Source organism: Nelumbo lutea, chromosome 2, assembly GCF_056320005.1.
Source record: "Nelumbo lutea isolate HS-2025 chromosome 2, American lotus-T2T, whole genome shotgun sequence".
In the NCBI taxonomy this organism is placed as follows: Eukaryota; Viridiplantae; Streptophyta; class Magnoliopsida; order Proteales; family Nelumbonaceae; genus Nelumbo; species Nelumbo lutea.
Window position 1 is genome coordinate 43,651,284 of NC_142685.1, and position 16,631 is coordinate 43,667,914.

The following is a 16,631-nucleotide window of genomic DNA, read 5'->3' on the forward strand; positions in this document are numbered from 1 at the left end:
TAGGCACACAGGAAAGGGCCGGGCCCCATGATCCACCATTGAGCATCAAAACCATCAGATAAATACTAACAGCAAGCACTAGGGCGGAAAACGGATTGAATGAAATCAAATATAGGTCCTGGCTCGTCCGCCGAATTTATGTCCTATTCAAATCAAATTGGATTGATTAATAAAATGACTTACAGATACTTCGATGTTTTATTTTATGAACAGATTTTATTAAAAATCTTCTATATGAAACTTAAAACATGAAAATTTAATACAAATATAAATTTTAAATGCATATGAGAATATATATTTAAATTGAATCAAATGGGATAAGCTCAGACCCATATTCAAGCCAATCATAAACAGATCGAATTTAGATTACCCTTGATGGGATCAAATTTGAATTTAGGCAATGAAATACCGTTTGCAACCTTAGACGTAATGGAAGATTGTTGAGAGGGCTCAAACCCCGAAGTGGATTTGAAAACAAAGCCCACATCGGATGTCAGATTGATTTGATCCGTGGTAAAGTTAGTTCGAACCAATTCAATGGTGAGCCGTGTTACTAATCCCGTGACCCCCCAATTCAAACGCAAGCTTCGAGTTTTTTTGATAGATTAGATTTATTTCATCATATTCATAGCCGCAGAAGTGAGAACTTGGTGCTAAAGGCAGCAACACCCTTGATCATTAAATCATATCAAAGCAAAATTTTTTAGTCAGGTGGTCGAATTACAATGTCAAATCCCCGTTTCAGTTTCTTTTAACTCGTTGTGTCTGAAGACCATTCACCAAAAAGATACATTAAACATCAGATGACCTCTGATTTTCAACTCGATATTCAATGCAAAGTTGCAAACCCAGAAAAAAAAAGGATAGATACAAACAAGGGAACAAACGTATTTAGACTTCAGATGGGACTGCAACTGCAAGACCTGATGGTGAACCAGCCGATCAAAAAACCATGAATACAAACCGTAAGCTCATAGCTACGCTGACAGCTTTACCTGTCAATAACCGATGCATAAGATGTGGCAAATAAAGAATGATATAAATTTAATATGATAAAAATGATTGAGAAAGTACATACGTGCATTACATGCTGTCAACCGTCAGTCCGAGATCCAACACAACCGTGGCTGTCTTTTTATTGGCATTCAAGGCCCTTGGATTCTGATCCAATTGGTTGACAGATCATAAAAGATGCACAGTTGCTCTCATTCACTTTCACAACCAATGTATATCTTAAAATCTTCAGAAACCAGTCTGGGGAGAAAATCAATAACAGGTCAGCCAGAAGGCTCCTTCCTATGCATATTCTCAATTGAAAACATCTCCAACACCCACATGTCTCCAGGAGAGAGTGGGGAGCATCACCATCTGAGTTTACCTAAGAGTTTGTTTATGGCAAACAGTTTTGATGATTTGCTTTAAACCATCAAATTTATAGATGATTTTCTACAACTAGGTTTTCTTCACTTAGAAGCAAGGTATGGAGAAAAAGGGGAAAAGGCTGTGAGAGAAAAACGAATGAATTAATAATTACCAGCTGACATCCAGAAACCCAAGGGAAGATCATCATCATGAAATCCAGATGGAGGATAGCTTCAACATTCTTTAAGCTCCCAGTAAGAGAAACTGCCAAAGGAAGGTCAGTTGGCCCATCCGCCAGAGCAGAAGTTATCTTATAAACGATCACATCAGTTGGCTCCATATATACAATTGTCTAGCAAGCAGACAAAAGCATACACTATTAACATAAATCACATCCCAAATGCCCTGTTATAAAGATCACTGGAACTTGGCATCCGAAACTTTAGATCCTCGTAGCCACGAAAAATTTTGTTGAATCCCAGTCTTTCATTTCTAAGGAGCTCTGCCATACCCAGATCATTTCCAGTCTGAACATCATTCCAGCCATCCCAATGGCTGTTTGACATCCGTGCATGTCTAGACTGTTGGAATGATAACTGTGAATATGGGGTCATGCTGCTGATTTGGGATTGCTCCAAAAGCCTAGATGGAATAGAATAAGCATCACTGCAAGAAGAAAACCTATCGGAAATATGATCAGAAAATCTCAGGTTATGATGTGAAGGGATGGATTGTTGCATCAATAATTGAAGCCTTGCATCATTTTCAGAGGCACCAAACTGAGGGGGGAAAGTTGATCTGATGTCTAAGCCCATATTACTGATCCCATTGGTTAGTCTCCCTTTACCAACCGCCAGTATTGCAGGATCAATAAATTCAACATCCGCAATGCTGCCAATCCCACTTGGTGAAGTCTGATATTTGTTTCTCAGTAAAGAACTCTCGAGCAAATGGTTCCCTGAGATGTAATGAAACAAGACCAAATCAAGAAGGCATAGCTTTAAAAAAAAATAAAACGTGAAAGTACAAAAAGAGAGAGAACAAACCAGAAGAGTCAAAAGCCTGGTCCATTCTCTCCTGGGAAGAGAAGCCCGGTGGGGGTGCTCTGTTAGGGACTGAAAATCCAGGTGGGGCAGAAATTTGAGCTCTTGAAACTGTTAAACGGGGAAATAAAGAAATCAACAAGATGAATCAACCAGAATTATCTTGTAGTATAATACCGCCGTGTGTGTGTTGATGGGGGGAAGCCTGAATACAGGCCTAATAATTCCAAAACGAGGCACACACACACCAGAGAGAGAGAGAGAGAGAGAATGCATCTATATATGCACATCAAATAGACATTCTTAATCAAGCTTTCATTGTTACTGATCAAAAACACCTTAATTTTGAAATGCAACTAGAAATCCAAAGTGAAGTCCTTGCAGTACTTAGGGCCTGATATGAAGTACAATATGATCGCTTGGAGCACACAGCCTATTTTACCAAGCAGTTGAATATAATTAATGCCCAACGACAATGGAATTATAAAAACCAGGATCTCATTGGCCATAACATGCACTTAGGAGGACTGCAAAGATTGTATTGTTTGGAGCAAACTAGGGGGAACCTAACCAGGTGACTAATCAACCTAGTCCCAAGTCCATGCCACAAAGTTGATTACTTAGAATGGTGCATGGTCCTCCCTGTGACTGTGAGGCTACAACCAATCTAAGTTGGGGACTGAAATGGGCATTGAAGGTTGCTCCACAAGCACAAGTCCAAATTCAGGGATTTGCATGGCATGTTGCCCAGCTACACTGTATCCTTCACATAACAAACCTATAATTTGGTCCAATTAAATTCTTTTTTAGATAAGATGCTTTTATGAAATTCCTTATAGAAGCAATCAAGTCTCATTTCATATCAACAACCCTTCTACAAAATTCCACATCCAATTTCATGTTGATATTGTTTAAAACTCTAGTAGATCCTCGTAAACCGCAAAGGTTAGCCCCACCAAGCTGCTTACATCTCAACAACTGTTGTATAAAACTCTGAATAATCCAAACTACTCAAGCTTCTTGAGAAATTGAGACCTCTAGAAGATTCTTCTAAACCCTGATTTCATGAAAAACAATTACATGAACCAAGTAGAATAGAAAGGTGATGGCATGTTAACTAATAACTACAAAAACGACAAAACCTCAAAAAGAAAAATAAATTTTGTATCAACTTAAACATCATCAATACCACATCAAGACTAGGCAAAAAAATTGCTCTAAATAACTAGGCAAACATCTTCATGCTCTGAAAGCATATAGCATCCAGCAGTTTAGGGCATCATCAACACTTCCAACCTTCAAAAAGAAAACACATTCTTCCACATTTTTAAGATTGGATATCTAAATTTTCAGTCATCAAACTACCTGGCTCATTTACTACTTCAATTGGTTCACTATCAAACTCCTTTCTAGTTCTTGGTCTATACAATCTCAGGCAAATGTCAATCTGCAATCCCACATTATTTCAGCCTTCCTAAAATCCAACCCAGATAAAACTTCATAAGCAAGCAAATACCTTATTAAACCTAATAATCCCCTTTTATAACAAAAAGTAATGTGCATGTATGCATATATCAAACTCAAAGAGAGAGGGCTGAAGAATTGAGGGCAGTGATCCATATCAGGGCTGTACAGTGGCTGAAATCTTTACAGCTATTCACAGACTACACAGTGGAGAGGAAGTGGGGAGAGATTGCAAACTGCATGAAGCCTAAACCAGTTGTGAAGGTATCTTGCACCCCCCCCCCACCGGCTGGATTCCTAAAATTGAACTTTGATGGGAGCTGTAGGGGGAATCCTGGACAATCAGGGATTTGGGGTGTTTTCAGGGATGAGAATGGGGTCATTTCAGCCATGTTCTCAGGTCCAATTAGATTAGAGCTGAGATCCTGGCAGTTATGGAAGGAGTTCAGAAAGCTAAGGAAATGGATGTCAGAAAACTTGTAATTGAAGGGGACTCGGAGGTGGTGACAGGGTGGCTGAGGAAAGACAATTGTGGATTATGGAAATACAACAATGAGAGGAGAAAATTCAAGTGGCTGGTGCGGGATATGGAAATCAGGATTAGTTGGGTCAAAAGAACAGCCAACTCTATAGCTGATGGGCTAGCTAAACAGGGGATAGAAAGGGGTGTAATGTTTTGGGATAAGTTGTAACAAATTGCTTCTTCTTTTCCTCTTTTTTCTTTGAGAACTTAAGTTGTTCTGGAAGATAAGAGTGTTTGTCTTCCTTGCTGTAACTATTCTTGTATTCTTGTGATATTTTAATAAAATTGCTGAAATTGTTATTGATAAAAAAAGAAAGAGAATACATGTATGTACACTGATGCACAAAACATGACTAAAAGGAAACTACAAAAGAAATACAACAGAACAAAAGCTCCCACAATCATAAAACTGCCCTACCTATTCCAGCGCTTGCAATACCATCATCTACTAGGGCTGCAAGCGAATCGAATCAAATCAAATGCATCAAATCAAACACAATGACTTGGATGGGGATGCCTAATAAGTAAAATTTTAAATGTGCAAAATTTAATTGTGAAGAATGAATGAACAACATGCTTCAAAAACTTCAAAAAGTACAAAATTTAACAAAGACGCACACATTAACTGAGGTACAAAGTGCACCAGGCATGTGCCTTTTCAGCAGACCTTAAATGCACCTCACTTGTATGCCTAGGCACGCCTTTTAAATTATTGCTTATAAGATACCCTCTGATTCCTTTCTCCTTAAATGCACCAAATAGTCACTACCATGCAGATTTATACAACCATTTATCAACCACTGGTGAACCTGCCCAATCAATGTGAACAACCCTATGGTTCCACTCAAGCGAAAACCAACTCATCCTATAACTACAACAAACAATAATACTGAGATGGCAGGACCTTCTGTTGTAATATCAGATATTACAATGAAAAGAGGCACGGCAAGATCACAAGAGTAAATACTACCTTACCTACCCTATCATCTGCAAGAGTAATATTTTTTTTGGGAACAGCATGCAATAGAGTAAGATTGTCCTAAAAACTTAAGTTTCATTCCAAATAAAACATGTACAAACAGAATTTTGTCTTTCTTCCTAATCCCCTCTCAAACTCCAACTTCAATCCCCACTGCAATAGGGGCATCTTGTCATATCTCTTGTTTTTACCAACCTCCACAAGGACAAGGCCTCTCTAACTTGCACTATTGTAATGGTGGGTCTGGCTCTAGAATATAGTGGGTTTGGCTCTAGACTATAGTGGGATTTGTTTTCTTTTCCTCCATGTTAATTGTTTTATATAACCTTTGATAATAAATTATACAACCAGAGCTTTGCTTATTTCATGGAAGAAATACAAGTTACCTAAAAGTAGATGTCAATGTGTTCTATGGTACATGTTGTATCTCAATTGCATCTGAATGCCAGAATACCCTTTTCCATATTCTGACCTTGCTGAGTTGCTTTTTACAATTAAAATATTGCAATACATAAATAAACAATATGAAAGTATATCAGAAAGCTACATATCAGAACACTATTTGCTTGTCTTCAAAGAAGGGAGAACAGCCTCAAGATCTTATCATGTGACAATATCTACTACATTATCTCATACAAGAAAGGAAAGATAGTGCAAGGCAAAAAAAAAAAAAAAAAATGCATTCGTTTTGAAATTGTTTCTTGTAAACCATTAACACAGAGGGCAGGTGACAGCTAAATGATAGCGGACAAAGAACTGGAAGATATATTGAAGATGACACACAATAAAAACATAGCACTATTTCAGTGACTTAAGATGTAACCCAAAAGAGAAGCATTGTGGAAGATAAGGACAATAAGTAACTAAATAACTGATTGAAGAAACAATCAAATAAAAACAGAACCACATAATGCAACAATATGAAGATCAAAAAAGTAGCAAAACAAAACTAAAAAATCAGCACATAATACTGTTATTATCAACATAGCTGCTGGTTGGGCTGCTGCTGCCACGATGATGCTACCATCACAATGTCATAAGAATAATTGAATACAAAGAAATAACACTAAACACAATTGACACTCACCAGAAAGCTTATTGGAAGAGGTAACCAAATGGCTGCTGGAGTAAGGATCAGTTTCCTCTATACTACTAGATGAAAACCCATTGCAAAGCTTTTCCAATAAATGATCCCTGTTTTCTAGAGCACCCTGAAACATGGAATATTTCTTTGGCATACTACTGAACGGAGATTCAAAATCAGATCCTTCATTCCTAAACTCATCCTGCCTAGCAAATGAGAACCTGGATTGATTGTTGTTTTGCACCTTCCATGAACTTTCTATTTTCTGAGAGCCATGCTGTCTATTAGCTTCATTCAACAACTTAGCGAAGTTCTGAGGAGAGGTCAATGAGTCACCCCACACATCAAAGTCCATTGATAAGATATTTGAGATAATGCTACTCTCTCCCATTTCTGAAGCAGCATTCTTTTCAGCATTGCCAACATCATCACTAAATCTTGCCAAACATTTTCCTTTCTCTATACTTGAAAATAAGTTCGAAGATTCAGAGAACCCATCCAATTCAGTAGAACTGCTAATTTTGTTTTCACAATGCCCATTGGATGATAAATCACCAGAATTAAAAGGAACATAGGCTTCGTGCACTCTTCTATGTACAGCTCTAGGACCTATATTACCCAGATTACTTGCACTGCATGGATCACCATTTTGCCATAAATAATGACCACTAGAATGATTGGGCAAATGTGGAAGATTTGACACCTGACTAATAACTACCTCTGAAGCCTTCACTGTTCGACCTTCCAAAGCTAGAAGATCCTCTTCGGCTTCATGGCATAAATTTTGAAGAACATGTATTTGTGATTCTGATCTCCAATCAGTTGGTTCTTTGGAAGCACAGAGCCCATCAGATAATGTAGAAGCCTTCCTTGAGGGGAGCAAGGTTAAGGGTTCCCTTGGTTTCTCAGAATGATTTTGTTGTAACCCCAAACTTCCAGGTGATCTAACTGCAGGATGGCTGGTAGCTCTAACAGATTCAAAATGGTCAAACCCAGGACAACTATCAACAACAGTAGCTGATAATCCAGAGCATAAATCCTGAACATTACCACTTGTATTAATGTCATCTTTATCTGGAACAGAACTACAAGATTGTCTACGGAGATCTTCTGAGCTAACCACATTTGGTTGTATGATGACGCCTCCATCTTTATCCTTAGACAGAGACACACGAGAGAGATGATCACTGAGAGTTACAATAGTAGGTTCCACATCTTGCACAACAGTTGATGGTACAGTTGTATCTGCCACCCTTTTTTGGCAATCTCTGACACCATGTTGTTTAGACATATCCCATGACTCTGATCTTTTACTAGATTGCATCACATGATTTTCTCCATTTACTGTAGATATCTTCCCTACATCACTAGGCAATACAGAAGTATGACTTGTGCTTGCAACCGATGATGGGAGAACTGAACCATTAAATGAATCAGATTTTTGCTTGGCAGGTCCATTAGAAGACACCGAATTTGAAGCTAGTGGTCGGCAATTTGAGGCACGCATACCCCTGGTGGATATTAACAGTAGAACCTTAGACAGAATAAATAATCATTTTACCAAAAAGACAAAGGTGATATAGAGGGAAAGAGTATATGTAAATACCATGAAGCTGCTGCTGGAAGCGCAACAGATCTTCCAGAACTACTATTAGGAGGAGAACCTTTAGCCTGACTTACAGGATTTTGCTGGCAAATTACAACCAAGTTATAATCAGAACCATACCATCCAATGCACCAAGCACCATGTACATTTGTATATATTCCAGAAATGTCATTAATATGATAATTTCCTTTAACACCAATGGAAATAAATATCCATGGTGCTATAAGAATGAGTGTAAATAGTATCACAAGACTTAGCAGAGAAAAAACAATGGACATGGATGGAGAGGCATTCCGTTTAGAATTCAAGCCTTAAATTACAAGATAACCTTGTCTTAAAATTTTCATTGTCAGAAATCCACCGCTTGTAGGGGAAAATTATTTCTCATAGTAAAAGAAAAGTTAAACACCACATATCTTACATTGGAGTTACTCTTGACAATAGGTTTGCCTGAAGAAGCATTTCCGTTATTGCAGTACTCATCAACTGGGGGAGGTAACACATTCCCTGAACGCCTTTGCAAATTATATGTGGCACCAGTAATTTGTTGTACTCTACTCCTTTAAAACCACTATGTAAGTTACTTAACCATATGATGTTGATATTACTAAACAAGACACAAACAACACATAGCTAGCAACGACACATAACTAAATAAAAAATAAATAAAATTAAAGGCAGACTTCAAGAAGCAAAGGCCCCTAATATAGTTTCCTATTAGCAAAAGTTCATAGAGCAAGGCAGACTTCAAGAAGCAAAGGCCCCTAATATAGTTTCCTATTAGCAAAAGTTCATAGGGCATCAAGATCATTTTTTTTTCAAAAAAAAAATTCTTACATTGATTTTTAATGCTCATTAGTATTAAAGATTGAAGCAAAATAGAGTCAAATTAATGACTTTGATGCACCTATATTTCCTATAAAGTTTCTCTTGAAATATCATGCACTAAATCAGCAAATATGTTTTTCCTTCCGAGAAACTAACAGCTCATATTTAATACAATGGATCAAGATGAGAGATAATGTTTTCCCTTTGCTGGCAGATTGATGTTCAAGGTACAATTCAATAGAAATAACCCAATTTCCTAATGACAAGTTTTATACCTTTAGCATCATTAAAAAGGGTGATGAGAAGCAAGGGTTGGACAAACATATCAAAATGCATTGCCAGATAGGCATACCTTGTATAAGCTGAAATAATTTCATCTTTGGTGAAACTATCTTCCTGAGTACCAATGTCATGCAAATATAAACAATCTGGGTTGCTGCAAGGCTGGACCAACAAAGACATTTTTCTTAATGAAATCAATGCAAGCTTCCTTCAGCTTCAACAAAAGGGATCTCACAGAACAGAAACAAATTGCCAACTAAATAGTCTATCCATACCACATTTCTAAGCCATGCATGGCAGTATTTTGTGGTTCCAAAGCATGCCCTGCAAATGGCAACTTCACAGTTGTCAACATAAAGATCAAGTTGTGGCTTATCCAATGCAAACTATTAAAAGAATGAGCCATGTTCTTACCTCAAAGATTTACCTTCCAAGACAAAACCATGTACAGATTGAATACATCGAACCGCTTCCTCCTCTCTTGAGTAAGTAATATATCTGAAACAGAAGGAAGAAAACAAGTCTAGTAACAAATACTAAGATAAGATGCATAAACTTATACCAACACCTAAAACATCAATCTAGTCTAGAACCAAACTTGCAACTGAAATGGCAACCAGACACTAAGGCTGTGTTTGGTTTGAAGGAAAAAGTAGGGAAGGCAAGGGAAAGGTCGAGAATCCTTTACAAACCTTTTATGAGTTTCCATACCATTCCCTTCCTTTCCCTACTTTTTCCTTCAAACTAAACATAGCCCAAGTACTAACAAGTCTTTGGAAGGAAAATCAAGGATAAAAGTAACACATAGATTAATGGATTTCACACAGTTGAAATTGAAACTTGGTAGTAAACAATAGGAATGGCAGCCCAGTGCATGAGGCCCCCACCAATGCAGGGTCTGGGGAGGGACAGATGTATACAACCTAACCCCTGCACATACAGAGAAGCTGTTTCCAAAATTTGAATCCTGATCACCCAGGCCACAATAGAGCAACTCAACCATTGTGGCAAGGCCCAGCCTCTAGTTGTAAACAATAGAAACGACAATGAAATAGTCCCATTGCTTTGAAATAATAGATGGAATAATAATTCCTATTGAAACAAAAAAAAAACAATGATAAAACAATAGATATAAGCATCCCACCACTTGAAAACTTGCCAAAAAAGCAACTTGTGATATTAGATAAAACACTTGACTTACACACTACAAGTGTTGTTTGCAGAATGCTGAATGGCACCCCCGGCTGTCCGAGAAATAGACACCTTTAGAACTTTGCCATACTGTCCAAAGTATTCCTTGCGCTGAAGAACCTGTTTGAAAGAATAAAATCTGCTCATTAACTACAAAGCAAATAAATAACCAAAATAGTGAAAACATGATGCTTAGTTTAATCATTCAAGAATACACTTGATATGGAAAGAAGTAACACTGCAAAAGAACCACCCACATCTTCATCCGCTAAGTTAGACGGTATCCCAATGATGTACACCAGATTTCGTTGAATTACTCGGACACTGCTAAGATGCTTTCTACCGTCTGACGCTTTTGGTTTTGCCTTCTGTGACTTCAGTTTTCTTTCTGAATTGATTTCAGCCACCAATCTGTCCAGATGGTAATGGAAATGTGAAATCCCCTATTTTCCAGTAGAATATCCTGCAAATATTAATATTTATCAAACAGAAGGGCCTACCTTTCACAGTTAGCTGCCATCCCAACAATTTTTTCCTTGTCATAAGGTGTGCGGCATGCCGGACACCGGCCTTCTGTATCATCCTTTTCAGCCATATCCATTATGTGATGCCAACACCAGACGCATATCTGTAAGGATAAAAGAAGTTGAATGTTAATAACAAAAGCTTCACAATTTCTTTCTCCCATCCAGGAATTTGTATCTTGCAATTACAAATACAAGAGAAACAATGGAGCATTTACTCAATGATATTCCCTTATTCCTGAAAAAAGAAAAGCCTAGAGGGTAAAGTATACCTCATAACCACATTTGCATGGCTTCAATTGCTGATCTGTCAAGTCCATCTCTTCAGTGCAGAGAGGACATGTCTTTTCTCCCTCGTCACTCATGTTTGTCCTAAAAGTTCAACAAATGGAAAAATAAGTAAAATATTTTTCCTTAAAGTGATGTTTTTTTCAAGTCTCAACCATATGGTTTTGTCTCTAACTTTTTCTGTCGGGGTGGGGGATCTAGTAGCAATAAAAGTTGAAAACACAAACAAATTTGTTAACTTGCATACATTTATCAGGTTCAGCAGCACTAATCTTATAATGTGCCAACAATCTTCCTTAAAATTTCCATGTTCACAAGCATCAAGTCTATGCAACCCACAAGCACGAAATTTATCAAACACAAATCAGGAGGGCAAATAGATCCCTTGCAAACCCTATGTAACGACCAAATCGTGAGACGGGTGATTAAAAGCGAAAACTCGACTTCATCTTCGAAAATCATGAATCAATCCGTAGAAACCCTATTTTAACCACAAAAATATCAACCCATCCAAATATGGTTAAAATATACATATAAAACCGCATGCAGCACAACCTAGACTTACAATAAAACAGAGAAATGTATGAATACTTCCCACCACAAGAACAATAAGAACAAAATATATCAAGAAAATGATTCAGTCACAGCAAATTGCTCGGAATCGAGATCTGATAGTCCAAACTCAAATCTTTAAGACCCAATCTAGCAAACCCCATTACACAGCGCGAAAACAATCGAAAACTGAATATATAGGAACATTCATATCAACAATACAATAATCGAAGAGGATGAAAAGCTCAGAAGCAAAACAAAATTTAAAAAAGGGAAATAAAGAAACAAACAGCAGCCTACAAGGAACCTAGGGATCCCGACGAGGATTCGAATGATCGAAGTGCATTAAAAAAATAGAATTGGGGTTTTTGGAATTCAAGCTCAGATACTCACAGTGGTGGATCGTGAGAAGCAGATGAATCTGTGGGGGCGAAAATGCGATAGAGGAAGTCTGAGAGCCCTGCGATGTCTGCAAAACCACAAGTCCGAGAGGCGCCCTTTATGGATGGCCTTGTCGCTGCTGTTTTTAGCGTTCACGTCATTTAAATAATAGCATTTTCCTTTTCACACCCACGGACTTAGTATGAACCACGGAAATACCCTTCCGTTTTTGTCGAACGTGTGACTGAGATTTTGCATCCCTGACTTATTTACCAAAGTTGCCATCAACGCTTACGCGGAGACGGAGCAACGCTTGTCTTCCGTTACATAAGTTCAGGCCTGTTTTTTGGTAGCTCGAATAAGCTAAACACAATGGCTGTGCAGTTGTGCAACCAATGATAACATCCCATAGTGGAGAAAGCTAGTCATGAGTTCAGCAAGCTAGTCATAAAAATAGATGAAGCCCTTAGTGGAGAATCCAAACAAAATCATACAAAGTGGGTTGGACTAGTGAATAAGTACAAATATAAATATGTAGAGCGCATTCGCTTCATCTAAATGCAAAGTTGATTTAGTTTTGCATTTATAATTTTACTTTGCAAATTATTTTTAGTTGTAAACTTGTAATCGGTGTAAACACAAATCCCACAACTAGATTATACCTTTTTAACATTTGTCATCTTTGAGTGTCAAAATTTGCATTCAATTTTTTATGTAAACTTTGCTTTCATTTTAAATACAAACTTGTCTTGGAATGTGTGTTTTATGTTATTGTCAAAGACAAATGTATTTTTGTCAAATGCTAGTAAAAATGAACCAAGTGCATATATGTAGATGTGTAAATCAGGTCATGCCACTCGTGGCCCGACACAATTTTGGATTGACATGGCATGGCCCACAGGCCCATAGCATGCTAAGCATGACCCGGCTGAGAAATTAGCTGTTGGGGGACACCCCCCTCCCCCAATGGCTAGTTTCAGCTTTTTGGGGGTTTACAAAAATCCCCCCCCAACAACTATATAGGGGGTATTTATGTATTTTGGCTTGTGAATAAAATGATAAAAATACCCCCAATAACTATATAACAACTAGTTTGGGACACCTTAGATAACGTGATGAATGACTTTAAAATGACCAAAATACCCTCCCAATATAAACAATTGTATAGGGGGTATTTATGTATTTTGGCTTGGGGAGAAAATGGCAAAAATGCCCCCAATAACTATATAACAACTAGTTTGGGGGCACTTCAGTTGATGTGATGAATGACTTTAAAATGACCAAAATACCCTCCCAATAATTAAAAAAATGACTAGATTTTAGTGGGCACTTGAATTATTTTTCAATTCCTATAAATAGCCCTATCCCCCACCAATTTCATCACACCAATTTAGCAATTATCTTCTCATACTCTCTCAGTCTCTCATACACTCTCTCTACTCTTCAATTCTCAAATCTCTTTCTTCAAATTTCAATAAGAATAATGTTCGCTCAATTATCTCAATTTAGCAATTTGGGAGGCTTAGAAATTCCAACCGTTGAAATCAAGTTGAGATTCTAAACTGGCAATCCAAGTAAGTGCAATTAAATTAACTTTTATTATTTTTAAATTAAAGAATGCCTACTTCTACCAAACCCAACATAATCAATGTCAACAATGTTCAAGCGTAACATGGTAGTGCTAGCGTAGATATGGATGCTATTGACATTGCTATAGTTCCCACTCATAATATTGTTATTGGGGGAAAGAAAAAAAGAAGGGTACTAAGTTGACTAACCTGGTATGGAAATTATTTAAAATTGAGGGGGTTTAGGGAAAGGAAAAAATGAGTTGTTTGTCAAAAATGTAGGAGTGGCTTTAGCTACTACGGGTGGTACTGGTCACTTAGGCAGACATTTGCTTCCCATGAGAAACAAGATGGAGAAAGGAAAGAAAAATCAGAAACACTACGGGTGGTACTTTTAAATATTCTAAAAAAAAAGAGGCTAGAGTTAGCAAAATATATTGTATATGCTCAACAACCATTTTTATTAGATGATGATACTAAACTTGAAAAAATTTTATGTAATTTTGTAAATCTACAATTTAAAAAAGATTATAGAAATACTATTAGAGCATATGCTTTGAAAAAATTTTATTCATATAAACTGAATTTTATTTCTATTTTATCAAATCTTAATTCTAGAGTTGCAATTACTTATGATATTTGGACCTCTAAATTTAATATAGGTTATATTTGTGTTATCTACCATTTATTGATGAAAACTGGCTTTTACAAAGAATAATTTTAAGTTTTAATGTACTTGAATGGCTACATAATGGCTCAACTATTGCTGCAAGTATTTTAAATGCTTTAAATTGAAAATAAACTTTTTTTCCATTAGCTTTGATAATGCTAATAATAATTACTCAACAATAAATATTTTAAAATCTCAATTAAAACCATGTTTAAATGATAAATTATTTCATATTAGATGTGCATATTATATCTTAAATTTATATATTTAATATGCTTTAAATATTATTTTTCATCATATTTCTAAAATTAGAAATAGTATTTTATATCTATATAAATATATTAAGCTGAAATGTGTACCTAAGAAGGCATGAGAATGAGGTAAATGGAATCTAATAATATTTTTTTGCCTTTTTCATAGAAATTACAAGAATGCCACTCTCTACCAACTATCTCTCTCATTTGCTTTTTTTTCTTTAAAATTACAAGAATGTCACTCTATCCTACCAATTCTCTCTCTCTCTTGCTTTTTTTCTTTCAAATTACAAGAATACCACTATCTCTCATACCAATTCTCTCTCTCTCTCTCTCTCTCTCTCTCTCTCTCTCTCTCTCTCTCTCTCTCTCCTTATAAATTGCAAGAATGTCACTATCTCTTCAAATGAGGGAGACCTCAACTCGACATCTCGACTACTAGGGGACCTGCAATCAAAGGTAGTCGAGTTCGAGCCGAGCTCGAACTTATGAGCTCAAGCTCAAGTCTCTAATTAGAATCAAACTCAAGTTAGATGACACCTCGACCATTGAGAGAGATCTTGGCACAACACCTCGACAACTGAGAGAGACCTTAGCTCGACACCTTGTCAACTAAGGGAGACCTTAGCTCAACACATCGCCTGCTAGGGAAACCTTTGCTCAACATTTTAGCAGCTGAGGAAAACCTTGTTTTGACACCTCGACAATTGAGGGGGACATCGACTCGGCACCTCGGCTGCTTGAGAGACCTACAATCAAAGGCATCCAAACTCAAACTTTTGAGCTTTTGACTCGAGCTCAAGCTCAAGTCTCTAATTCGAATCGAGCTCAAGCCTGATAGTTTATGAACAAACCCCTACAACATAGGGCCCCCTCCACTAGTATATGCTAAAGCAGTAACATGCCACGTCACTTGCTCTAATTGAGAACCCTCAGACCATGTTCACTTTAGCCTTCCTTGCTCCCTCATGAAACCACCTTATCACTCCCTTCTCCCTCTCATTTGAACATTTCAACATACATGGTCCACTTCACAATTCCTAAGCATATTAACATTAATTTTTCAAACCTCTTTGTCTCGCATGAAGTTAAATTGCTATTCCCCAACAACTCCAGAGTCGTGAGGAGTGAAGAAGTTTTCGTTGATAAAACACTTAGAATTTCAAACTATTGGACTTCACTCTCTCTAGATGATTTTGTTGTATTTTTAGGATCAAGTTTTTTTTGGACACCAATTTCAAAAATCAACAACATTGTATCACAGGCACCAGTTTCAGGGATCAACGAAGCTATGTTACATATATGCATTTGGCTCTACATTTGATATAAAACAAAGGGATCCGCTCTATACTCCTCAAATACAAAATAGGAGCTTTGCCCCATTCTTCTTCATCTTAGTGTTCTCATGACTCTGAAGTTAGGTTCCAAGAAATTGATCATTCCAGGTGGATTTTGAGCTACCTTGAGTTAGCAAAATAGGCGCGCTGAAGCGGGGAACCGTTTGTGGAGGCCGAAATGAATGAGCTGTTGCGGCAGAGTCGTAGGGATCAACGACCTTGCAGGTGAGGAGCAGCAAGTGGTGGCGCGCTAAAGCGCCAAGCCATCTTCGTCTCTCGCTCTCCTACTCTGGTGAGTCCGCTGCGCCAAGCCATCTCCGTCTCTCACTCTACTACTCTGGTGAGACAACTAGGATACGTGGTTTTTAAAACCGGACCGGGCTGGACGGTCAGATCGGAAAAACTGGGAACCAGTTAGATGACCAGTTCTGTTTTCTCCAAAAATCGGATTTCTCCCCAAAATAATTGATTTTGGTCAGCCAAGCACTGAATCAGGCGATTAACCATTTGAATGGTTTTAACCATTTTTTATTTCTTTTATTTTCTTGTAAAACAGGTCAAGCATTCGATTCAAACAATCGAACTGTTCGACCCGATAACCGGACCCCTGACCGATTCGGTCACCGAATCGGTTTTAAAAACCATACTAGGATAAGAGCTGCACAAAGGAGGTCCCAAGGGTTTTGCTCTTTTGG

The 16,631-nt window shown here is 37.5% G+C and overlaps 1 protein-coding gene across 3 annotated transcripts; it reads right to left on the bottom strand.

The window, feature by feature from the left end:
• Positions 1 to 647: 647 nt before the first annotated feature.
• LOC148870233 (uncharacterized) lies at positions 648 to 12,251 on the bottom strand. Of its 3 annotated transcripts, none has more exons than XM_088971989.1 (15): positions 12,120 to 12,251; positions 11,159 to 11,258; positions 10,863 to 10,990; positions 10,620 to 10,773; positions 10,373 to 10,482; positions 9,586 to 9,669; positions 9,447 to 9,495; positions 9,242 to 9,333; positions 8,483 to 8,615; positions 8,062 to 8,144; positions 6,459 to 7,966; positions 2,409 to 2,516; positions 1,535 to 2,320; positions 1,079 to 1,254; positions 648 to 995 (listed from the first exon to the last, which is right to left on the bottom strand). In XM_088971989.1, the coding sequence occupies exons 2-13, from the start codon at positions 11,249 to 11,251 to the stop codon at positions 1,752 to 1,754; spliced, it is 3,111 nt and encodes a 1,036-aa protein (XP_088828115.1). In that variant the 5' UTR covers positions 11,252 to 11,258; positions 12,120 to 12,251; the 3' UTR covers positions 648 to 995; positions 1,079 to 1,254; positions 1,535 to 1,751. The 3 variants fall into 3 exon arrangements, with proteins under 3 accessions (XP_088828115.1, XP_088828113.1, XP_088828114.1); XM_088971987.1 differs by having other exon boundaries at positions 8,483 to 8,621; XM_088971988.1 differs by lacking the exon at positions 1,079 to 1,254 and having other exon boundaries at positions 8,483 to 8,621.
• Between the last annotated feature and the right edge of the window lie 4,380 nt (positions 12,252 to 16,631).